The sequence below is a fragment of the Erpetoichthys calabaricus genome, chromosome 3, assembly GCF_900747795.2.
Source record: "Erpetoichthys calabaricus chromosome 3, fErpCal1.3, whole genome shotgun sequence".
In the NCBI taxonomy this organism is placed as follows: Eukaryota; Metazoa; Chordata; class Cladistia; order Polypteriformes; family Polypteridae; genus Erpetoichthys; species Erpetoichthys calabaricus.
This window is the reverse complement of record NC_041396.2, coordinates 260464798-260490487: the sequence shown is the minus strand read 5'-3', so window position 1 is coordinate 260490487 and position 25690 is coordinate 260464798. Positions and strand designations below refer to the sequence as shown.

General features: G+C 38.0%; 1 protein-coding gene across 4 annotated transcripts in view; it reads left to right on the top strand.

The window, feature by feature from the left end:
• The window catches only part of mink1 (misshapen-like kinase 1), a 264519-nt gene that overhangs the window by 155717 nt on the left and 83112 nt on the right, over positions 1-25690 (top strand). For all 4 annotated transcript variants that reach the window (XM_028798142.2, XM_051924055.1, XM_028798141.2 and 1 more), the window contains 5 exons: positions 6671-6877; positions 13484-13663; positions 13798-14076; positions 14264-14343; positions 17757-17860. In XM_028798142.2, coding sequence (XP_028653975.1) covers positions 6671-6877; positions 13484-13663; positions 13798-14076; positions 14264-14343; positions 17757-17860 — 850 coding nt within the window. The remainder of the gene's footprint in view (positions 1-6670; positions 6878-13483; positions 13664-13797; positions 14077-14263; positions 14344-17756; positions 17861-25690) is intronic.

The window sequence follows — 25690 nt, the reverse complement described above, 5'->3', positions numbered from 1 at the left end:
ATAATGTTCAACGTTTACCCCCTCTGGTGGAATTGAAGAGTCGCATAGTTTGGGGGAGGAATGATCTTCTCAGTCTGTCAGTGGAGCAGGACAGTGACAGCAGTCTGTCGCTGAAACTGCTCCTCTGTCTGGAAATGACACTGTTTAATGGATGTAGTGGATTCTCCATAATTTATAGGAGCCTGCTGAGTGCCCGTTGCTCTGCTACGGATGTCGAATCGTCCAGCTCTATGCCAACAATAGAGCCTGCCTTCCTCACCAGTTTGTCCAGGTGTGAGGCATCCTTCTTCTTAATGCTGCCTCCCCAGCACACCACTGCGTAGAAGAGGGTGCTCGCCACAACTGTCTGATAGAACATCTGCAGCATCTTACTGCAGATGTTGAAGGATGCCAGTCTTCTAAGGAAGTACAGGCAGCTCTGTCCTTTCTTGCACAGAGAATCAGTATTGGCAGTCCAGCCCAATTTATCGTCCAGCTGCACTCCCAGGTATTTATAGGTCTGCACCCTCTGCACACAGTCACCTCTGATGATCGCGGGGTCCATGAGGGGCCTGGGTCTCCTAAAATCCACCACCAGTTCCTTGGTTTTGCTGGTGTTCAGTTGTAGGTGGTTTAAGTCGCACCATTTAACAAAGTATATCTATCTATCTATCTATCTATCTATCTATCTATCTATCTATCTATCTATCTATCTATCTATCTATCTATCTATCTATCTATCTATCTATCTATCTATCTATCTATCTATCTATCTATCTATCTATCTATCTATCTATCTATCTATCTATCTATCTATCTATCTATCTATCTATCTATCTATCTATCTATCTATCTATCTATCTATCTATCTATCTATCTAATGACTAGTTAGAATATAAAATGAATGCTGACGCCTTTATCCAAGGTGACTTGCATTATTTGAGGTACAGCTGGTTATTTGTTTTTTGTGTTGGAGCACACACAGGTGAAGTGACTTGCTTGTGGTCAGACATTGCCATTAATGGGATTTGAACACCACAACCTCAGGGTTTGATTTCCAAAACCTTAACCATTATGCCTCAATGCCACTGTAGTAACAGCAGCTTCAAAATTCTAGCATTCACATCTAGATGTTACCCAACTATCATTTAAGTAAATTAGTATTAGTTTTTATAAATATCAAAACACAATGTAGGGCTTGAATTTTATTGTGTAATGGACATGAGGATCGCTGCAGTGTAATAACAAATGGGGTAAACTTTATAATCTGAAGGAATTTTTGGCATATTTGTTTATAATGAATGTCATCATCGACTACCTAATTTATCTTACCATGTGCACATTCCAGATTTATTCTCTGACATTTTCTGTACAGTAATTGAAAATACCTAACATTAAAATCAAGCATTATTATATCTATACTGTTGAATTAGTGAATTCCAAGATAATTCAAGATATTTTAATTTAATCAAATTCTTTAAATCTGTATTTGTAGCGACATGCTTTTAAAATCTGGTTTGATAGAGAATCTCTGTGTTAGGCTAGCAACATTTGCTATTGTAAGATTTGTGTTTGCATTATTAGCTGGTTAAAAGAATAACAGATGAATCAAATTGATTCCATTTTTAAATGTCCCAAAATTCTGGAACTTTAATTTTCCCTATCTGCCCTTACTTTTTTTTCATTTTAAACAAATTTCCTGTGTGAAATCAATCTGGTAAGTTTTTTTTATATTAATCAATTATTTTAGAATTCTAATAAAACACCCTTGGCTCTGCTGTTTTCAAAGCATTTGGAATGCGTGGCTTTTTTTTTTTATACATGATACAGATGGAATCCTGTTTTAACGAAACTCATGGGACCATAAAAATATTTTGTTATGGTAGAAATTTCGTTATAATGAATATATGGGGGAAAATACATATAGTTTTGTGAATAGTGCTGCCAGCGATTCGCCATGTCTAATGGCAGTGGTGCAAGGACCGTCCGTAGCTGCTCTGCTGCGCCTGGTTAACAGTAATCCAAGGGCAAAGCCATTGGTTCTCCTCTTCAGGATCAGGGTTACTGTGTACCGTGCTTGTCACACAATGTTTAACATTTAACACCGGGCTTTGATCTGCTCTTCCTCACACTCTCCTGATCAGTCTTCTCCAGACCGTGTCTACCACAGTGGTGACTCCGAGCCACAAGTGCTCTTCTTATCTGGAGATAGGAGCTAAAGCAGGATGATCTCCAGTTCTGTGGCTACTAACAGCTCCTATTTTGAATTAAGTCTTGAGACTATACCTGCCTTCTCTATGCAGTAATAAAGTACCTGTATTTTCCTTGAAAACCTGGACTTAGTTTCCTGTCTCTTGTGCAACTCTGTGACCAAGTCTTGACAATACCTGTATAAAAAAAAAAAAAACATGCTGCTTAAACTACAAAAATATTTTATTTGAACATGAGGTGTTGGATGTAACTTTTTTTTTTATAGAAAAACATCTTGCCGGAAGAAGGAGCCTGAGTTGCCTCGAAAGCTTGCATATTGTAATCTTTTTAGTTAGCCAATAAAAGGTGTCTGTTTGCTTGACTTCTCATTATAGGAATACAGGTAGGAATACAGAATGAAAATGAGAGGTTAGATTTTTTTTTTAAAATAGATATACAGGTATGAACACAGAATGAAAATGAGACATTAATTGTAACCTTTTAATAGAAATACAGATATGAAAATACAGAATGAAGCAAGTTGTTAGATGAAGATGAAGGTGCAATTCCAAAATGCTTTTGCCATATCATTTTTCATCATTGTGGAATCAACATTTCCTGGATTGTTAATTTTTTAGTTTAGTGTACACTAACTACATTTCTTACTTTTTTTGTGTTCATTTCAAAGAAAGTTTTGAGAAATTCTATGAGACTCGAACAGTACAGTATTCACACACAACACAACTACCCACGCAGACGCTTGGTGGACCACTAACTCAGAATTTGGCTATACCGGTATGATATTGTGGCTGTAGGCTTGCCAAGACTGCCAGAGACCGTAAATTTGTTAGGAGTGTCTAAGTACTTTTTGAATCCCATTATTATCTTCAGTGGCCTTTTTTAGTAGAAAAAATGTTTGTTATACTGAGATTTACATTTCACTTAAACGAGATTAGTTTAATGTGATATTCTATGAACGTTTGTCCTGGCCCTCAAAAAGTATTCGTTATTCTGAACATTTTGTTACTTTGGTATTTTCTATAATGGGATTTAACCTGCATTAAGCACGATTCCTGCAGTCAGATGATGAAATTCTCCCGTCTTGGAGACAAAATATTTCTAGACATGACCGATATGTGGAGATGCGGTGCTGTATCATCATCACTATGAACCATCTTTATATGTAGTTCTTATTCATGTTTTTCTCATGTAATTCTTTGCCTTCTGGAGTAATTACAAGTACAGTGGAACCTCGGTTCATGACCATAATTCGTTCCAAAACTCTGGTCGTAACCCGATTTGGTTGTGAACCGAAGTAATTTCCCCCATAGGATTGTATGTAAATACAATTAATCTGTTCCAGACCATACAAACTGTATGTAAATATATATATATAAGTTTTTAAGCACAAATATAGTTAATTAAACCATAGAATGCACAGCGTAATAGTAAACTAAATATAAAAACATTGAATAACACTGAGAAAAACTTGAACAATAGAGAAAACTAACACTGCAATAGTTTGCGCTATAGCACTACCAACCGCTGGCTAAAAACACTTTTTTTTTAAATGAGTTTTAAGCACAGGGAAAAAAGTGAACATTTGAAAAAATCTGTAATTTAATAAACCACCAAGAAAAGTAACATTGCAACAATGCAGGCTACGAACCGATCGCTGTAAACAGAAGTGAAAACAAAAACAAGCCCAGTGCATTCCTTAACTGCCTTTTCTCTACCTTATGCGTCCAGCCCCCTCTCTTGTTCACTCTCCTGTGTGTGTGTCTCTCTCTCTCTCTCGCTCGCCTGTGTGTCTCTCTCTCGCTCGCCTTTGTGTGTGTGTGTGTGTGTGTGTGTCTCTCTCGCGCGCCTGTGTGTGTGTGTCTCTCTCGCGCGCCTGTGTGTGTGTGTCTCTCTCGCGCGCCTGTGTGTGTGTGTCTCTCTCGCGCGCCTGTGTGTGTGTGTGTCTCTCTCGCGCGCCTGTGTGTGTGTGTCTCTCTCTCGCGCGCCTGTGTGTGTGTGTGTGTCTCTCGCGCGCCTGTGTGTGTGTGTGTCTCTCTCTCTCGCGCACCTGTGTGTGTCTCTCGCGCGCCTGTGTGTGTGTGTCTCTCTCTCTCTCTCTCGCGCACCTGTGTGTGTGTGTGTGTCTCTCTCGCGCGCCTGTGTGTCTGTCTGTCTGTATCTCTCTGTCGTGTGTCGCGCTCTCTCTTGCTCACTGCACAGGAAATGTACAGGGAGAGACTGAACACGTACAAACCGAAAGGGAAACTGGCTTGTTCGTATACGAAGTGTATGGTCGTAAACCGATTTGTACTTGTTCCGAGACGTTCGTGAACCAAGGTTCACTGTAGATTAATCACTCATGAATCAAGTATTGACTCTCATTACTTTCGGTACCAGTTAATACTATCGGTTCATTTGATGTTCCTAATCAGAACACAACAAACATTTGTGCTCATTAATATTCTAAAGTCTTGGGTATGACCTGCATAGTGTCATAAAATATTGAAGCGGAAGTTTTTTCTTTGCTAAGCAATTGCACAAAATAAGTCATTTAACTTGTGCTCCAGGGTGTGTGTATTTTTTCCTTTAAATATATAAACAATTGTCAATACAATAATAACAAAACTGAAGTCAGAGTGGGTGATATGGGTAAAACATAGTTGTTTTTTTTAAAGTCTATGTTCAAATTATGATTTATTTAATCAACATAGAAATCACTTTGAACTATTCTTGAGGCAAACAAAAAACAATGGAACAGCTGTTTAAATTTTGCAAACTGAAAATACAGCTGTAGAAATACAGTTCTGCAGAAATCCTTCTTAGAATTAAAAAAATTAATTTGTCATTGAGTAAAGGAGCAACATAAAAATTCTTCCTTTCCTGACTTTTCTATGCTTAATTTTGAAATTTATTATTTTATATTTGCAGCCCTCATTCTTCTCTGTGGCCTTCACATTGCTGTCACATCACTTATAGGCAACTTTCTGTATACTCTGTTTTTCTTAATAACTTACTTTTTTGCAGCCCACACTGCTCTTTCCTATAGCTTAGACATGCCTCCTGGTATTGCATCACCCAGCTTCTTCACTCTACTTTAAGTACAGGTCTCTAGAGTGAACTGCCTCTAAAGGAGTCTCTTCCTCCAAGTACGTTTTGATATCCCTCTGACTGCTTATTACAGTTAGCCTCATTGTTGCTTAGCCACCTTTGCAGGATAAGATGGACAGCTCTGACATATTCTTTCCTCAGCCCCAGATAAGGCAGCTCTGTTCCTAAGGTAATAGTCTTAATTGGATATATAGTAGGGAGCACAACTTGTGTAGTCCATGCTGAGGCATGGCAACAACTACTCTGGAGCTTTATCTTGGGGGACAGCCCTTTTCTTCATTCCATGCATTCTTGCACTAGTTCCATTATACTGTTTATTTTAAGTGCTGAAGTGGATGTGATTCCACTTTTAACTGCAATAATCACTTTGCAAGCTTAGTGTAAAATACAAATTTGTTAAACATTAAATCTTTCATATCCAAAATAATTCCAGACAACTGACTTCTCATTATAGCCTTACTTTGAAACAAGTTAATTCGTAAGAGAAGAACTATTCATCCTGTTCTTTGCATTAATATGTTTTGACTGGACACGTGACCAGCTGATTAAACTACAGTGTATGTTTAACTGTACCATTTGGAAAATAAAAAGCTTGATTTTCACATTTGACTATCACATTAAAACATTGATTTAAAAAAAAATAAATAAAAAAATAATAATGTAAGAAAAACACCCAGCCCTACAATTAAGTAATTTCTGTGAGCATGACTAGGTCCATGCAGAGTCATAGAGAGTAGGTCCTCTGGAGGAACATAACAAAATTTATGCTACATTTGCACTAATGGTATTGGTATTCATTTCCTTCTGTCATCCTCGGGATTTTTAACTCCTGATAACCTGGATAGTTTGGGCTGAAGCAGCAGGTGAGAAAATAAGACTAAATCTTACTGCCATCTATACTAGCCTTTGAACATTCTTCCAAGGAATTAAGTTCCTTTTACATTTGAAATACAGAGTGTGCATGTGATTAACATAGGCCGCACTTAATCATAACAGATAGGTTTCTATTTTAGAATCTTTTACCTTTCTTTACTCAAGTGTCCAGAGCATGTTGCTTCTGATAATTTCATATATGCCTTTATTTGTGAACATGCTGTTATTTTTATAGATTATCTATAACTAGCAAAAGAATAAAATAACAGTCGCTGATCTGATTCAAGTCCACATCAAACATCAAGTGTTGATCTGCTTTCTAACTTGCAAATATATGCTTAGTTATAAGTTGGATTATTTAAATGTATTTTTTTAACAAACGCATACATTAGCATATAAAGATCCATGACATTTTCACATAATAGAGTAAAAATGGGGTTCAACTCTAGCAATGTGTGATCAAATACTGTATGTGCTGCTTTTTGTTATTAACAGTGCTGCATGTATGTTTCTTTAATAGGAATATAAGCGCAAACAGCTGGAGGAGCAGCGCCAGTCAGAAAGGCTGCAGAGGCAGTTGCAGCAGGAACATCTTTATCTAATTCAATTGCAACAGCAGCAGCAAAAGCAGCAGCAGCAGCAGCAACAGCAGCAAGATAAGAAGCAACAGTTGTACCACTACAATAAAAGTATTGATCCCAGCAACAAACCAGCATGGGCAAGAGAGGTAAGAGACTAACACATGTACAGGCAATTTTTGTTTCAGAGGGTGCATAAATTGTGTTTGCAAGGGGCTTTAATGAGAAAACCTGATCCACTTCAGCTTCACTGATGGCTGAGTCATTCTCTGAGTCCCCTGACTCTTGCTTTCTCAAAGGAAGGTCTATCAATGGTATACAGTATAGGTAGTTTTGGGTTTTTTTTACCACCACCCAGCTATATCCCTAGGTAAAGTCAGCAGGATTCTATCTCTGCTATAAACCACATGGGCAAAGTACTGCTTCTTTCTCCTGAGTCATCTGACGGTTTGCCTAAATAACTTTGAGGCTTACTGAAAGTCATTTTCTACAGCTTTACCAAACTCCTCCCCATACTCGTGTTTTTGCTTCCAGAACTGCCATCAGCACTCTCCGCTTGCACTGTTAGTACCTGTCAGCTATCTCTTGAGTCCCAAAAGCTAACCAAGCTCAAAAGACCTTCAGTCTGATGGTTTCTTTTACTGGGGTAAAGTCCCAATGCACATGGACATGCATTGAGCTGAGCCAACTCCACAATGAAATAGATTCCCACCCCTCTCCAGGAGTTGGTTCTGGAGCTTATGCTATGCACTGAGGTGAGCCTGACAATATCCAGAAAGCACATCTGTACCTCCCACATTAGCTTGGGTTACTTCCCTGCCAGAGAGGTCACATTTCTTGTCTGTAGAATCAATTTTGGTTGCAGAGGATCCGTTTGCTAAGGCAATTGCCTTCGACTGCCCCTGAAGCCGTAATACCCCACCCTCGTATGGCTCTTCCTGCAGGTGGTATGTCCACTGGAGGAAGGACCCATGTTGCTCTTTTGGGTTGTGTCTGGATGGGTCACATGGGTAAGGGCCAGACCACCAGGTGCTCGTCAACAAGCTTCTTATCCAATCTAACTCCAGAGCAGGGCCCCAGTTTCCCTTTTTCAGGTGAAATTACTGAGTCCTTGATTTCATTTTTCATAGGGGTCAATGTGAACCACACTTAGTCTGATCCCACACTTATGACCAATTTTTCTTGGGTAACCATACCAGGGGCAATTGCCACAGATAAGCTAGCTCCTAGGGTCTTTGGGGGGGAAAAAAAGAAAACAAAAAACCCTCAACCACAGATAGTGATTCACAAAAGGAAACTCCATGTTGTGTAACAATAAAATGTGAAAACTTCCAAGGGGGTTAATACTTTTTAATATACAGTGATACCTTGAGATACGAGTGCCCCAATGTACGAGTTTTTTGAGATACGAGCCGTCACTAGGTCGATTTTTTTGTCTTGAGTTACGAGCCAAAATTCGAAATACGAGCCATCAAAGAGCTTGTCCCCGCACATTCCTAGGAACTGATGACAGGAGTTGACGGAACTACATACGCAGCAACATACGGAGGTTCTGCAGGAGATCTGTATCGCGGAGGAGTTTAAGGAAGTCTTTGCAATGTGGGAAAAAGTTTCGAACTTTAAAGAAAAGAAACACCCTGAAAAAATTACAACTGATCATACAGTGGTGCTATTTAATGACACTTGCCTAACGCTTGACTTTATTGAAAAGAAACTGAACGTGCGGCCGCGCTATTTAATGACACTTGCCTTACACCTGACTTTATTGAAATTAAACTGAACTTGCAGTGCTGCTATTTAATGTCACTTGCCTAATGCCAGACTTTACTGAAAAGAAACTGAACGTGCAGCCGCACTATTTAATGACACTTGCCTAACTCATTTCAGAAACATACTAAAGGGGAGGACTAAACAAAGCTCCTTGGACAGGTTTCTATTGAAACGCCCTGCGAATGAAAGTGATGAAAGCGTGGCAAAAAAGGAAAAAACTATTGAAAAAGAAAATTAAGTTAAGCAAAAGTGATGTGAAAGAAAAAAAACATTACAATACGCTAATCGGCTTTGCCAACATCTGTTTATTTCTTTAGATTCTCTTTTATGTATTAGGTTTTATTTTGTTTGTATACAATATTTGTTCATTATAAATGCATTTTTCTTATCTTGAATACATTTAAGAAAAAATTGGGGTGGTTTTTTGGGGGCTGGCACGAATTAATCTCATTTCAATTAATTTCAAAGGGGAAAATTAATTTGAGTTACAAGCATTTTGACTTAAGAGCTCGGTCACGGAACGAATTAAACTCGTATCTCAAGGTATCACTGTATTTGTGTGTGTGTATGAAAGTATACAGGTAGGCATGGTGTAATCTAACTTGAGCTGTGTTACAAATTTTTTAGGCATGGGAAAGTTAATGCATTAATTCTTTTGTGATTAACGAGCCCTATTTAACACTTTAAAAATTATTGTCACATCCAGGGCTGGCCATGAGGCAAACCCCTCAAACAGTACTTTGGTTTATGAAACAATAATAGAAATAAGTGTGTACCTAAATAATTATATACACATCCGGTACTTGTATTTAAAATTTTATTTGTATTTTAAAATTTTTATGAAATATGTTTAAAGGTTTAAAATTGTGCGGTTCACAACAATATGCCACATGTCAATAAATAGCACTAAACAATGCTAGTTTGGTAGTTACAAAGAAAAAATTGCGTGGTTTTTTTTTTTAAGTTCATGTTCCTGCAAGAAGATTGTATGTATGTCATTTCACATAACTGCTAAATAAGATATCTTTGAGTGGTGCTAAAACCAATATGCCTAGTACAGGCATCACTGAATGCCGCATTTCTGATCAATCAATGAATGAATGACTGACAACAATCATACAGCAATTTTTTTTTTTTTAATAATTATTTCTTGAGCTAAGCACGTCTATTCGTGTCAATCAAGGGAGAGCGAATCAGTGTGATTGTTACAGTGCATGGGTAAAACATGTAACTGTTGCAGAAGGAATTAACAGAAGCGAAAAAGCGACATGGAGCATGACTTGTTCCGAAAAAAGGAAAGTAGATGCAGAAAACTGAACTTTCAAAGATAAATTGACAAACTAATACATGTTCATTCTTCCTACGGGTAGTTCAAAACCAGTTTGCCTTATGTGTTCTGAAACCGTGGCTTTAGTAAAAAGTAGCACTATTAAGTGCCATTATGAGAGAAAACATACATCATTTGTGCAAATACATACATGGCAGTCTGAAGTGAGGGCACGTAAAATAACCAAACTGAGAGCCCTCTACGACAGTTCTACCAGAGTCCTCTCGCATTCATTTACAGCCCAGCAGAATTCAAATGAATGTTCAATTAAAGTAGCATAGATTTTGGGGCAATATAAAAATTTTCTGATGGGACCATTTTAAAGGAGTGCACTTTTTAGTTTTATTCAGATGGTTCTGTTTTCTTTTACTTAATGTGAATGTAATAGGCCTACTCATATATTTTTTTTATTTTTATTAAATTTAGTTGTTTTATATGTTATGTTAAAGATAGTTATTTGTATTCCATACAAATACAAGGCCAATTACATTCAAAGGGTCCACATGTTTGAAGTCCTTACCGAAAATAGAAAATATTGTTGAAATGCTGTTGTAATCATACCTCGTTTATTTTTTCAGACATTGAATGACTACATGTATAGAGATCTAGAGGGATATATAGGGATCTGAATCATAGAATAAACATGAGATAGCTTACAGTGCTGACTTCCCTAATATAATGACAAATGTCCATGAATTATAAGTGTAACGATTATCCCTACCCATTATTCCGTTTTGTAGTATCTTTGCTAATTTTTTCAAAGAATACAACATAACCATCCAAATAATGTATGCTGTCAGTTTTTAAGCGCACTAGCAGCAATGAAGATTTTTTTTAGCATGCCTGGAGCAAAGGTGTAGGTAGAGCAGTGTTTTCCAGGCTTTTTTCTGTGGTGGTACGCTTTTTGTAAACCAAAAAATTCCAAAGTACACGATGTTTCTACCAACCACAAAAACATTAAATCTCTTTGATGTGCTAAACTGTCCATAGGAGTGGGACAGGGGGCAGCAAAAAAAGCTGCTTAAGAGATTGCCATTTACAACTTGTATGCCCACTGGCCATTGGATCTGCGAGAGTCACAGGTGAACACGCACCCAGGCAGATTGGCCCCCGACACATCTCCTGGCTGTTAAAAGTACTCTCTAAGTGTTGTGTCCACAAAATAGTGATCACAAAGTTTCTTTTATGTCAACTTCTCCATAGAGTCCTGTCCTCCTCAGACAGGTCCCCACCAGCTGAGGAGTGCACCCCCCTCAGGTCTGGACTCAATTGCACTACACTGGTATATTTATGGTATACCAGTTGAAAAACACAATTATCAAGTAATTGATGGTGTTGAACAATTTAGGACAAGTTTTAATGTATACCCATTTAAGAAATGTGTACAGTGGAACCTCGAGTCACGACCGTAATGCGTTCCAAAACTCTGGTCGTAACCCGATTTGGCCATGACCCGAAGTAATTTCCCCCCCATAGGATTGTATGTAAATACAATTAATCCGTTCCAGACTGTACTAACTGTATGTCAATATATTTTTTTAAAGATTTTTAAGCACAAAAATAGTTAATTATACCATAGAATGCACAGCGTAATAGTAAACTAAATGTAAAAACAATGAATAACACTGAGAAAACTTTGAACAGAGAAAAGTAACATTGCAAGAATTCACGCTATAGCCTTACGAACCGCTCGCTGTAAACATTTTTTTTTTAATGAGTTTTAACAACAGGGAAAAAAAATGAACATTTGAAAAATCCGTAATTTAATAAACAACCAAGAAAAGTAACATTGCAACAATGCACACTACGAACCGATCGCTCTAAACATTTTTTTTAATGAGTTTTAAACACAGGGAAAAAAAAATGAACATTTGAAAAATCCGTAATTTATACAAAAACTAACCATAAACAACCAAGAAAACTAACCTTGCATGAGTCAAGTTCTGGCATGAAGGAAGTGAGGAGGAACTAGGTGGAGAGGAGATTACAGTTTTGTGGTAAAGTCTGTGACGATGCAGGTTTGCTGCATGCTCCCATCTCACTTCCGGGAGCCCTTAAACCCGTCATCGTCGGTAATGTTACAGATGAGCACGACAGTGTGGCACTACAATGGAGCAATCGGGTGGTGCAAAAAGTGCCAAGTTTTTTTTATATAATTAACAAAACGACAATTAAAACAAAGTCCAAATTAAATAAAGTATAGCGCTTTCAGAATCCTTCAATAAATAAATGATCCCATCAAAACAGAAGTGAAGTGGAGGTTAAAATCCAATAGATAAAAGTCTTCAGTAAATACGAGGTTAACAATGCTTGAAGCAGTCTCTTTAAAAACGAGCCCGGTGCATTCTTTAACTGCCTTCTCGGCCTTACACAGCCAGCTGTCTCTCTTGCGCTCTCTCTCTGTCTCTTTCTCGTTAGCTCGCTCGCGCTCTCTCTCTCGCTCACTCGCTGCACAGGGAATGCGCAAGGAGAGACTGAACATGTGCGGAAATCATTGGCGCGTATGAACCGGAAGGGAAACTGGCTTGTTCGTCACCCGAGTGTATGGTCGTGAACAGATGCAAAAGTTTGGCAAACTTTTTGGTCGTAACCCGATTTGTACGTGGTCCGAGACGTTTGTGACCCGAGGTTCCACTGTATTTCAGTTAAATCAGTCTTTAACAGTGCATTTAAGGTCAACAAACGTTTTGATCGCTTAATTTTTAGTTTGACACGCATGTGTCTAATATGCCCTGCCAATTTGAGAATGAATACATTGGCCTCTGTATCTTTTTGCCTTCTTTTCAACTTGCCTTTTGGGAAGACATTCAAATTTAGGTTGTACTTGTTCAAGTAGTATTTTGTTAAAAGTTCAGGTCTAAGGTCATTGTTTAGTTTGCCATTTAAGTATGGCATTAATTTTTTTTTAACTCCTTTGTGTTTATTCATCATTAATTTTGTGATTCAGTATGTATCTGCTTCATGATTTATATATTCTTAAATTGCATATTCTGATGTTAGATGTTGTTAATTGTGAGTAATTACATACATTTATGCAGTCAGTTAAGTTTTAATCATTTCCCAGCCCTCAAAATTTTACATTAACAAAAGCTGAATTTTAAACACAAATTCAGAAAAAATGACATCTTTTGCATTTGCAATTTTTGCTTTGATTTTTGTTGTTATTGACGTATCAAAGAAACGTTTACTGATATGAGCTTAATATTGGCTGCTTTTTTAATAACATGTTTTCTAAACTTATCATTTTCATTAATATAACAATTATGTAAGGCTGCATTCTGTAAATTTGTTGGCTTTTTCCAATCTGAAGTTGGAGATATGATTGTTGAACACTATCAAGCTGAAGCAAGTTTAAGAAATGATTACTCACTAGTGTATTTAAAAGTAAGTTACATTTCAGTACAAAAATGTAGCACTGCTCAATTCAAAATTTTACAGGTTTATGTGAAACATTTTTAGCTAGAAAATTACTGAGTAAAGTTTTTCAGAAACTGTTACTAAACTGAGCTCCTGGTGAACTGAACAATGAGAGCTTTTTGTAGTGAAATATATAATATTGCTTAAAGAAATCACCCTTGCCTCCCAAACGCCCCACCCATGAAAGGCTAATGTTAATAAAGGAATACCATGTTGATTGATCTGAATGTCTTTGTATCAGGTAGAGGAACGTTCAAAGCTGAACCGACAGAATTCTCCAAGTACCAAGCCGAAAATGGGCACTACTGTATCAGACCCATCTTTGCAGTCAAGATCAGAATCCATTCAATCAGGGGTTACGCAAGCAGCACAGACTCCACCCATGCAACGCCCTGTAGAGCCACAAGGTGGTCAGAACAAGGTAAATGACTGTGATTAGGAGTCATATGTTGAGCCCACAAATGGATAAGCTCTGTAATAGAATAAGGCTCTTTTTTGTTTAAGTTTTGGTTTGGAGAATAGATAAACTTTGAATCTGTTTTCCTTAAATTCTAGTTGCAGATGGCTCACCTAGTGCCATTAAAGCCATATGGTGCCCCAGTTCCCCGTTCACAGTCACTCCAAGATCAGCCTACGAGGAACCTTGCTGCTTTCCCTACACAAGACCCAGCACCCAGTCCGGTTCATGGTCCCTCTGGCCGACACGCCTCACGTGGGGAGATGGTCCGTCAGAATTCTGACCCAACTTCTGAGATGCCCACTCCTCCACCAAGGCCCTCTGATAATGATAGAAGCCCTTGGGTGAAGATAGGAGATACTGAACAGCCACCAAAGGTAAAATACCAACAACCTGTTAAAATCATGCACATGATCTGCCTGCTAAGGTTAAGTATTTTAATTCCAGAAATTCAAGAATGGTATGTTCTCTGCCCTCAAAGTTGATATTGTCTACTTTACGCTGAATTTCCAGTGGATAACTGTTGTATGCCTAATTTTTTTTTTTTTTTTTTGATTATTTTAGGTTCCACAGCGAACCACCTCCATTGCAACAGCACTTAACACCAGTTTGGCATCTGGCACAAGGCAGGCGGTTAGAGCGAGGTTAGAATTTGTCTGATTTTTATATATATATATATATATATATATATAATATATTTTTTAAATCTCACTTTATTTCAGAATTTTAGGACAGTCAGTCCTAAAATGTTTTCTTCTTTTTATTATAAATGATCCTAAAATCTGTCTACATTGCCTTTATGCATAAGCATTAAAATATAACCCCCAATGATTGCAATGAAAAAGTTCGCTAGGTCTTGAGCAAAAATTACATGCTGTAATTTTCATTTTAAATGTTAGGACTTAGTTTGCAAAGATATGGTTATATTTAATTTAAATTGCAATATATGGCCCATAGTCTGTTTAAACCCTCCACCTCTTCTCCATAATATTAATAGAAAATACCAGTAAGTATAAATCAAATGTATCTTATACCTCTAAATAACAGTTGATCCAGCAGCAATACTAGACACAGATGCAAAGTAGGGACTCACTTTCATTGGAGGTTGCATATCAGTATGTCTGAGGGTACAATTACAAACGTGAGATTAAAAATTTTTCTGACAATTTATTATAGATCACACAGGGTAAGTAACAGATTTAAAATGTTTGAAAAGATTATAAAGCACTGCTTGCTTTAAGAATAAGACAAAAACATTTTTGAGCCAAATGTACCAGATTCCATTGTATTGATGATGAAATTGTGGTTTTCTAACATCTTATTAGCAAGTCCCAAAACATTTAGCTAATACCAAAGCACAGAAAACATTAAGTTCCGGGGAGTCTCTCACATGCTCAACTGTTGCATGGGGGTTCTCTTCACCCCATATTCTCACATTGTGACAGTTCACCTTACCACTTAGATGAAAAGTGGCTTCATCACTGAACACCAAGCGCTGATGAAAATTGTCGTCTTCTGCATTCTCGAGCATAAAGTCACAAAATTCCACATTTTTTTTATCTTCAGGTTTTAGGGCTTGCAAACATTGTAATTTGTATGGTTTCATCACCAACCCATCGCCTCAAGACATGCCAAACAGTCATATAAGGGAGTGACAGTTCTCGGCTGGCACATCTAGTAGACTTGCCTGGGCTGCATTGGAAACTCGCTCAGATTCATTGAACGTCTTCGCCATAAACAACCTTTTTCTTGGAACTGTTGGTACAACGACAAATGCTTTGAGCTGTTGGAGGTTCACTGCCATACTGCCAACGAAAATCATGTTGCACGGTTATGACGGATTCACTCTTATTGAAGCAGAGAATGCAAAATGTTTTTTGCTTAGGGGTCGCCATCTCCTCGCAGACTGAAGGAAACCATAAAAATATGGCACTTTGAAATTGGATGAATCTTTTTGAATCACTCTGTACAAGTTTTCAATTTTGGAAAAAAGATCTCAACATATTTTTTCTTCCCTCCATAATATGTGAATTAAATGTAGCTGATTCTCAGTCTTATGAAATGTATCAATTTACTTCTACTGCCCTTTTGCTAAGTAAAGTACATTGTGTGAATTTTTTTTATGCTAAAATATGAAAACCAACCATAACAATTGCACAAATAATATATGTGAGATGTCAAAAATCTTCGACTTATAAAATCTACTAAATTTACTAAAATCTACATGTTTATCATCCACACTAGAAGAATTCTTAAATAGTCTTCTGAGAGGTCTGTCAGAGCATTAGTCACAGGTCTTTGGTTGTTTTCAAACAATCTAATTTATTTCATGATAGATTCTATATATATTTGCTTTTGAAATATTTTTTTAATGGGTATAGTCATTACACACTCAGGACCTAATAAGAGAGACTCTGCAAGAAGATAGTTTATAATATGTTAGTCTGTATCTTCTATAAAATATATCAATTGTGCAAGTAAGTAACTGTCATGCTATTTATTGTGTGACAAATAGCCTAGTTTTATGCATGACAGACTAGATCAACAGTCGATGGGGCACTAGGGGAAACTGACAACCATCTTCATCTGAAAATAGTTACATGGACCAGCAAAAGGATTTTATGAAATGTTCAGGTGTCTTTTTTGTATTCTCTTATGCTAATGAGATTGATTTTTCTACACAAGTGCTACTAATCACATACAGTATGTTGGTTCTACTTTTTAAAATGTGAGCATCCTCATACTTGCATCGGTGGTTTAAAATAATGACTATGTAGGATTCAATGGAACACTGAAAATTCTAATGCATTTCTTAAATTCTAATGCTTATGGAATAAATATGACAAAAGGTACTAAAAACAAGTAAGTTTTTAGTCGGTTGATTCTTAATGCTATTTTTGTAGAACCGTTGAAATTACTGCTTCATGTCAGTGATGTTAAGGTACATAAGTGTTTGCAATGTTTACGTGCTATTTTAGTCAACATTGCCACACAAAAAACTTGAACCAAGGTAATGCAATTTCTATTTCAATAAACATATATGTTTCAATTTTCATGGCTGCCTTCAGCTAAACTGTAAAGGGTTATCTGCATTTAGAAAAGCAGAAATTTGAAGAGAGTTACATGTTGCCTTATTGTATAAAGGTATGATTGTATCAAATCTACAGATCAAATAATAATTAATGTTTTGCCTTGTGACTTGTCATTGGTATTTGATTGACACATACATGGTTGGAACATTATTTTTTGAAGTGGCTAGTCTTCTATTAAGCATGCATACCTTATTTTTTTATGATTCTCCAGCATCTCTGCTGTCTTGAAGGCAGTTTTAATCAATAAAGTTACAGCATTTCATTTGTGACATTTGTTCTTCTTTTTTTCCCATTTCTATGTGGGGTCAGTGTGCTTGATCAACCTTCTCCAAACAGCTTGGTCCTGTACCTACTCACCAGTCAAGCCCCTTTCCTTCAGATCTTCTTTTACTTTATCTACCCATCTCCACTTTGGCCTTCCTTTCTTTCTCTTCCCCTGTACTTCCATTCCTATTGCACTTTTGCTGACATATTCATTGTCTGTCCTCATCACATGTCTATACCACTTCATCCTACTTTCCAGTGCTTTCTTAGATGTCTCTCCCACTTTTATTGTATCTCTGATTGTCTCATTTCTTATTCTATTCTTCTTATTATTTATATATATATATATATATATATATATATATATATATATATATATATATATATATATATATATATATATATATATATATATAATAAACTTCTCCTGCGCTCCCTTTACTGCCCATGTCTCACCTCCATAGATCTTTGCTGGTCTTTTGACTGTCTTAAAAACCTTATCTTTAACCTTCGCCTTAATTCTTTGATCATAAGATTGACATTCCTTTTCTATTTATGTTGGTTTCTGAATGCTGAAGCTCATGTTTATTGGAAAATGAACCCTTTTTTGATTACAGAGCCCTTCACCAAGTTGTTTAGTTTAATCTGATTTTTATAATATTTGTTTATATAGACTAACTTGTATCTCAATCACTTTCCAGTAACCCTGATTTGCGGCGAAATGATGGCTGGGAGAGAGGTGATAGCATTATATCAATTTCCAATTTGCCACAAACGGGATCCCTTGAGCGGCACAGAGTTGGAGGCAAGTGAACACTCTATAATGCAATGTTTTATATAGTTCTGTTGGTAAATATTACATCTTTTTTAAGCTCGCTTGAATTGACTTTTAATTTATTTAACTATAGCTCCACATGAAATACTGTTGAATTATTTTATTCAGCAAAGATTAATTAAAGACAGATAGGGTAGAAGTGCCTGAAATAAAAAGGTCCAATATTCTAGGGTGTTTTTTTTTTTGTTTTTTTTTTTTTTTTTTTTAATTACAACCCAGAAACAAAAATATGTAGCAATAAAAAATAATGTTTGCCAACACTACTGATCAGTTTTAAAGGAGGCTGAGAGATTTAAGCAGTTAAGTTCATTAAGGGGATAGTTTACCACTGCTCAAATACAAATCTAAATATAAGACCTGTGACACTATATCACATTTGAAATGCAGATTTGTACTTCTAAAAGTTAAAACATAGACAGCAGAGCATGAGTAAGAAATTAGTCACGTCAACAAAATACTCTTTTAATAAGCTTTAAATTATGCATGATTAATGTAAATCCAACTCCCCCTCAAAGTCATGCTGTCGGGAGGGCCATATATTGGATGATTAACTTTTGGAATTTTATTAAAGTTGTACAATTTTATGTAGGACTGAAGTTTGAAATGATAATTTAATTGTTAAAGTTAAGATCTAGATCTGGTCTTTTATTTGTTTTAAGTACTAATTGTGTCTAAAGTATCTTTTTTTTATATATATATTGTTAAAGTTAGCCTATATCAAGATGTTTCTTTTTTCACCTGTTTGGAATAACAGTCAGATTAAAAAATTTAGCAAGGTTTTTGTGAATTTACTAAAGCAAAATTATAATCCTGAAATGCCATCCCATTGCATTTTGAGTTACATATTGATTTTATTCTACAGTTCTGGTTTATGTAAATGCAGTGGTTTTTAATATCATTACATGCAATGTAAGTGTCTTCATTGGGCTCATTACATTTACATTAATAATCACAAATCAGTTGCAGTTTTTTTTTTAATCTGAGTCTATTTTTTTATTTTCCTTTATCCATATACTGTATGATATTTCACAACAAAGATAATTGTCTTTATGTCCTTAAAGAAAATAAACAATTTGTTTGTCTCCATCATTATTGCTTTCTTCTCGCTGAGATGACTGAATCTACATTATTCACAAGCTTCTTATTGTTTTAGCAGTATATGTAAAATGTAGTATATGAAAAATATAGTGGCAAGAGTAATACAGAAAATTATATACAAACTAGAAATTAAGCCCGCTACAATAACGGGCGCTAGAACAGTAGTGCATAAATATTAGTAGGAACAGTCTATATTAAATAGCAAGGGACGTTGACCTCATTCTGTTTCTTGTCTTAATTTTTTTTTTTTGTCCAAAATATTTTTGCAAGAAGCCTAAAGTAAAATAATAATAAAAATAGAAACTTATATGACAATACAGTAAGTATAATTAATATTACATTTATCCTGTTCTGTGTGGCTGTTGATTGATGTGTTGTCTGTTTGAAGATCTCCTATCCTGCCTCTCTTTATTTTAGCTTGCTGTGGTGTTTCTCCAGCAAGTACTGTGCAGTTCCCCAGCAAGTATTTTAATCTGTGCTGGCGTGCAGCTGATTATTGTATGTGTGGCGTCTCCCCAGCAACGGATTTTATGTGGGCGGAAATAAATCTACGTTAAAAGTCATCCTATTGTAATATCATGAAAATTTGTATATTTAGAAAAACCCCTTCAACGACTGACACTTTACCAGGCCAAGCTTCTTAATCGCAAATCTTAAATCCTCAGAGTGAACACTTAAACAACAACAAACACTAATCCCACCTCTTTGGGGAAGCTGGTCTCCATGTCTCAGTACCCGATTGGATTTTTCATGTCTTATGTTTTAGGTGTTACCTCATTTACCGAAATCCGATTGGATTGGCCGCACGATATTTTATAGGTCCCGCCCTCTCTGTCTTGTGTGACGCGTCAGACGGCCTTTGAAGCATCTGCTAGAGGCTGGTGACTCTGCCACTCATTCCGCCCTTCCCTGTACTTCCGCCTTGTCCGTAATATGCGTTTAATTTTCTGTCACAACAGTGGGCAATCAGCAGAGTCTCCCCAGGAACTGATGTAATGTGTTGCGTGCAGCTGATAATCGTGGCTGTGGCGTCTCTCTAGCAAGTACTGTGCAGTTCCCCAGCAGGTATTTTAATCTGTGCTGGCGTGCAGCTGATTATTGTATGTGTGGCGTCTCCCCAACAACGGATTTTATGTGCGCGGCCAATCAGCACTCTTTCCAGCAATGATGTCCTTTATTAAAGAGTGCCCCGCGCACTTCACCAGAAAACACACACACACGGACACATGGACGCACACAGGTGTTTTATTAAAGAGGATGTCTATAAAATTTGCTTGTGTTTGTAAAAAGGTTATTAAATATAAATATTTTAAAATATATATATTTTTAACTAATGTTGGCTTTCTAGCATTCTCAGGCATATCTGAAATTGATATGACTGGCAGTTGCTTGAACTATTTGCCTAAGATTTCAGTTAAAGTAGTAATGTGTCTAAAATCCACATGGATTGTAGACTACTAGAAATGCAAATACTGTATTCATTGTGACAAGTTGTGACGATGCGGGTTCGCTCCATGCTCCCATCTTCTGGGAGCTCTGAAACCCGAAACTGTTGGTAATGTCACTGAGATAAGCTGACAAATGAGGACAGTTCTCTAATGAAGCCAGGGGATAGTGCAAAAAATGCCAAAGTGCTTTATTTACACAAAAATCAAAACAGTGTCGAAACAAAAAGTGCAGTGCATCACAGTTTCAATAAACTATCCATAAAAACAGTGCAAAGTGGGGATAAAAACAATAAATAAATCCTTTAAAATCCGAGGTTAAAAATGCAGTCTCACTCTTCACGATCTTAGCACACCTCCATCTCTCATTCTCCCCGGCTCACCCATAACTCGTGTAGCCGGCAGAGACCCAACAGCAACAAGCTCCTTTCTGCCGACCTCAGTCTTGGCTGCCTTAAAGACATCACGGCCAGACCGCTCAGGCTCTCCTCCCTTCTTCCTTCGCACTTGCGTAGTCGCTCCTCAGATCCCTCGGGAGGACACCTACCTCGCTCACCCCACTCACCCAAACATTCAGTGGGGTGGACTAGCCCCTAGAGCACCACAACCAAATGCTCTTTCGCAGGGCCCCAGCTCGTTCTGCTTCAAAACCATCAGGTAGCCAGATCCTCTTTCCAAACCTGCCTTTACACGTCCTTTAACCTCTTTTTTCCTCTATCCATCCCGATTTCTCGATCCATCACCTTTTCCTTTGTGCCGGCCTGTGTGTGTGTGTGTGTGTGTGTGTGTGTGTGTGTGTGTGTGTGTGTGTGTGTGTGTGTATGTGTATGTATGTATATGCATATGTGTATGTATGTATATGTATATATACATTTTTTTTCCTCAGAATTCTACACACCACACCCCATAATGACAACATGAAAAACATTTACTTGAGGTTTTTGCAAATTTGGTAAAAATAAAAAAAAAATTGAGAAAGCACATGTACATAAATATTCACAGCCTTTGCCATGAAGCTCAAAATTGAGTTCAGGTGCATCCTGTTTCCCCTGATCATCCTTGAGATGTTTCTGCAGCTTAATTGGAGTCCACCTGTGGTAAATTCAGTTGATTGGACATGATTTGGAAAGGCACACACCTGTCTATATAAGGTCCCACAGTTAACAGTTCATGTCAGAGCACAAACCAAGCATGAAGTCAAAGGAATTGTCTTTAGACCTCTGAGACAGGATTGTCTCGAGGCACAAATCTGGGGAAGGTTACAGAAAAAGTTCTGCTGCTTTGAAGGTCCCAATGAGCACAGTGGCCTCCATCATCCGTAAGTGGAAGAAGTTCGAAACCACCAGGACTCTTCCTAGAGCTGGCCGGCCATCTAAACTGAGCGATCGGGGGAGAAGGGCCTTAGTCAGGGAGGTGACCAAGAATCCGATGATCACTCTGTCAGAGCTCCAGAGGTCCTCTGTGGAGAGAGGAGAACCTTCCAGAAGGACAGCCATCTCTGCAGCAATCCACCAATCAGGTCTGTATGGTAGAGTGGCCAGACGGAAGCCACTCCTTAGTAAAAGGCACATGGCAGCCCACCTGGAATTTGCCAAAAGGCACCTGAAGGACTCTCAGACCATGAGAGAAAATTCTCTGGGCTGATGAGACAAAGATTGAACTCTTTGGTGTGAATGTCAGGCATCACTTTTGGAGGAAACCAGGCACCGCTCATCACCAGGCCAATACCATCCCTACAGTGAAGCATGGTGGTGGCAGCATCATGCTGTGGGGATGTTTTTCAGCGGCAGGAACTGGGAGACTAGTCAGGATAAAGGGAAAGATGACTGCAGCAATGTACAGACACATCCTGGATGAAAACCTGCTCCAGAGCGCTCTTGACCTCAGACTGGGGCGACGGTTCATCTTTCAGCAGGACAACGACCCTAAGCACACAGCCAAGATATCAAAGGAGTGGCTTCAGGACAACTCTGTGAATGTCCTTGAGTGGCCCAGCCAGAGCCCAGACTTGAATCCGATTGAACGTCTCTGGAGATCTTAAAATGGCTGTGCACCGACGCTTCCCATCCAACCTGATGGAGCTTGAGAGGTGCTGCAAAGAGGAATGGGCGAAACTGGCCTAGGATAGGTGTGCCAAGCTTGTGGCATCATATTCAAAAAGACTTGAGGTTGTAATTGCTGCCAAAGGTGCATCGACAAAGTATTGAGCAAAGGCTGTGAATACTTATGTACATGTGATTTCTGTTTTTTTATTTTTAATAAATTTGCAAAAACCTCGTAAACTTTTTTTACATTGTCATTATGGGGTGTTGTGTGTAGAATTCTGAGGAAAAAAATGAATTTAATCCATTGTGGAATAAGGCTGTAACATAACAAAATGTGGAAAAAGTGATGCGCCTCGGGGAGTTGGGAACGTGAACGCGGCTGAGAGAATAACAGAATAGAAAAAAAAAAAAAAAAAGCTAACCTTTGCAAGTATCATAAATTACACTGGCTGTTACAGACTGGAATCAAATGTATGTTTTTTTTCTAAAATAGTAAGAATACGAGCAGCTCAGTTCTCAAAACAGACTCACCCAGGATCGAAACCGCGAAGCTTTGATTACAAGTCAGCAGCTGATTCCGTTGCGCCACCGAATCTCTCATTCCAATTGCGTGTCAATGTCGCAGGTAAATGCAGGTTGTTTTTCTGCAGTTGTATTTTTGAAAAAAGGCGCATTTGTTCCGTTATATTTGTACCTTTTGTTAAAGTGTTTCTTTGATATTTGGAATTCAGGCTTCACACATTATACACTTCATGTCTACATTTTGTCAATTATTACTAAAACATAAAAAACGTTTGTTTTAACGATGTGTTTACATAGATCGTTGTAGACACGGAACACACATGAAATGCATGTGTTCCAAAGAACGATATAGTATTTATAAAAGGTGTCATTTTGCTTGACTTCTCAATCTATACAACTCCAAGCTACTAACACGCAGGTAAACAGATCTAAGCTGAGAAAACTGTGCGCCGGTGGGGGATGTGATAGCAGACTACTTGCTGTTTGCTGCTTATCGACACATTTACAGGACAAAAAACGCTGATGAAGTGTGAAGCGATTTTAAGGTGGGACGGATCTACGAATTTTTTTGTAGGCTCTGGTAATTCTAGTGATATACGTATGTATGTATATACGTATGTATGTATATACGTACGTATGTATGTGTATATGTATATACGTACGTACGTATGTATGTGTATATGTATATACGTACGTACGTATGTATGTGTATATGTATATACGTACGTACGTATGTGTATATGTATATACGTATATATACATGGAACTTCGGTTCACGACCATGATTCGTTCCAAAACTCTGGTCGTAAACCGATTTGGTCGTGAACTGAAGCGATTTCCCCCATAGGATTGTATGTAAATATAATTAATCCGTTCCAGACCGTACGAACTGTATGTAAATATATATCTTTTTAGTTTTTAAGCACAAATATAGTTAATTATACCATAGAATGCACAGCGTAATAGTAAACTAAATGTAAAAACATTGAATAACACTGAGAAAACCTTGAACAACAGAGAAAACTAACACTGCAATAGTTTGCGCTATAGTGCTAGGAACCGCTCGCTAAAAACTTTTTTTTTTTAATGAGTTTTAAGCACAGGGAAAAAATGAACATTTTGAAAAATCCATAATTTAAAAAAACCACCAAGACAAATGAACATTGCAACAATGCAGGCTACGAACTGATCGCTGTAAACAGAACTGAAAACAAAAACAAGCCTTCTCTACCTTATGCTTCCAGTCCTCCCTCTCTCACTCGCTTTCTCTCCTGGAGTGCCTGTGTGTCTGTGTCTGTCTCTAGCGCGCTCCTGTTTTTGTGTTTGCGCATCTCTCGCACGCTCCTGTGTGTGTGTGTTTGCGCATCTCTCGCACGCTCCTGTGTGTGTGTGTTTGCGCATCTCTCGCACGCTCCTGTGTGTGTGTGTTTGCGCATCTCTCGCACGCTCCTGTGTGTGTGTGTTTGCGCCTCTCTTGCGCACGCTCCTGTGTGTGTGTGTGCGCCTCTCTTGCGCACGCTCCTGTGTGTGTGTGTGCGCCTCTCTTGCGCACGCTCCTGTGTGTGTGTGTGTGCGCCTCTCTCGCGCACGCTCCTGTGTGTGTGTGTGCGCCTCTCTCGCGCACGCTCGTGTGTGTGTGTGTGTGTGTGTGTGTGTGTGTCGGTCGCTCTCTCTCTTGCTCACTCGCTACACAGGAAATGCACAGGGAGAGACTGAACATGTACAAACCAAATGGGAAACTGGCTTGTTCGTATACCGAGTGTGTGGTCGTGAACTGAGGCAAAAGTTTGGCAAACTTTTTTGTCATAAACCGATTTGTACGTGTACAGAGACGTTCGTGAACCGAGGTTCCACTGTATGTACAGTATGTACGTATGTATGTATGTGTATTCGTATATATGTATGTGTGTGTATATGTGTGTATGTGTGTGTACATGTATGTGTACATGTGTGTATGTGTATATGAATATATGTACTGTATGTGTGTATGTGTATACGTATGTGTATGTACACTTCGCTTGCCCACCCCCAGGTTTGGTTTACTGGATATACAATTAAGAGATTGATATTTTCATGGAAAATGTTACATATGCATTATTTTCACTTTTACTTTAAAACTTTTGTAAAAACAATACTTGTCCTTTATTTCTGGCCCCGGGCATGGTTACATCTTTCTTGCAGGACGTATAACGCTGCTTGCGTTGTGAAGGGGGTGTGGCTGAACGCACGCTAAGGAGATACCGTTGGATCATCTGCTGTCTTTCTGCTGCTGGCGAGCTGCGTGTTTTGCTTTGTCACTTGTCGTTGTTTTAAGAGCTGGGAGCACATGAAGCGCATCTGCCAAAAGTAATCAAAGAACTGCTAGGTTAGATGCCCATGTACCTGTTTTAAATCTTGTCTCGCGTGACATTGTAAAAACAATACTTGTCCTTTATTTCCGGCCCCGGTCATGGTTAAATCCTTCTCACAGGAGATATATATATATATATATATATATATATATATACACACATATACAGAGTTTGCGGCCTCAGTCATTCGCGTATTTTTCCCTAGAACCCAACTAATAATTGTTAGCGGAAACCGCAAATATCCTCCGCAGTTTTTATGGCTTTTATCATGGCATTGCAGTACTGTAGAGAGAACCGTGGCTTGGGATGGTGAAAGTAGCCAATAGAATTTGAAACCGC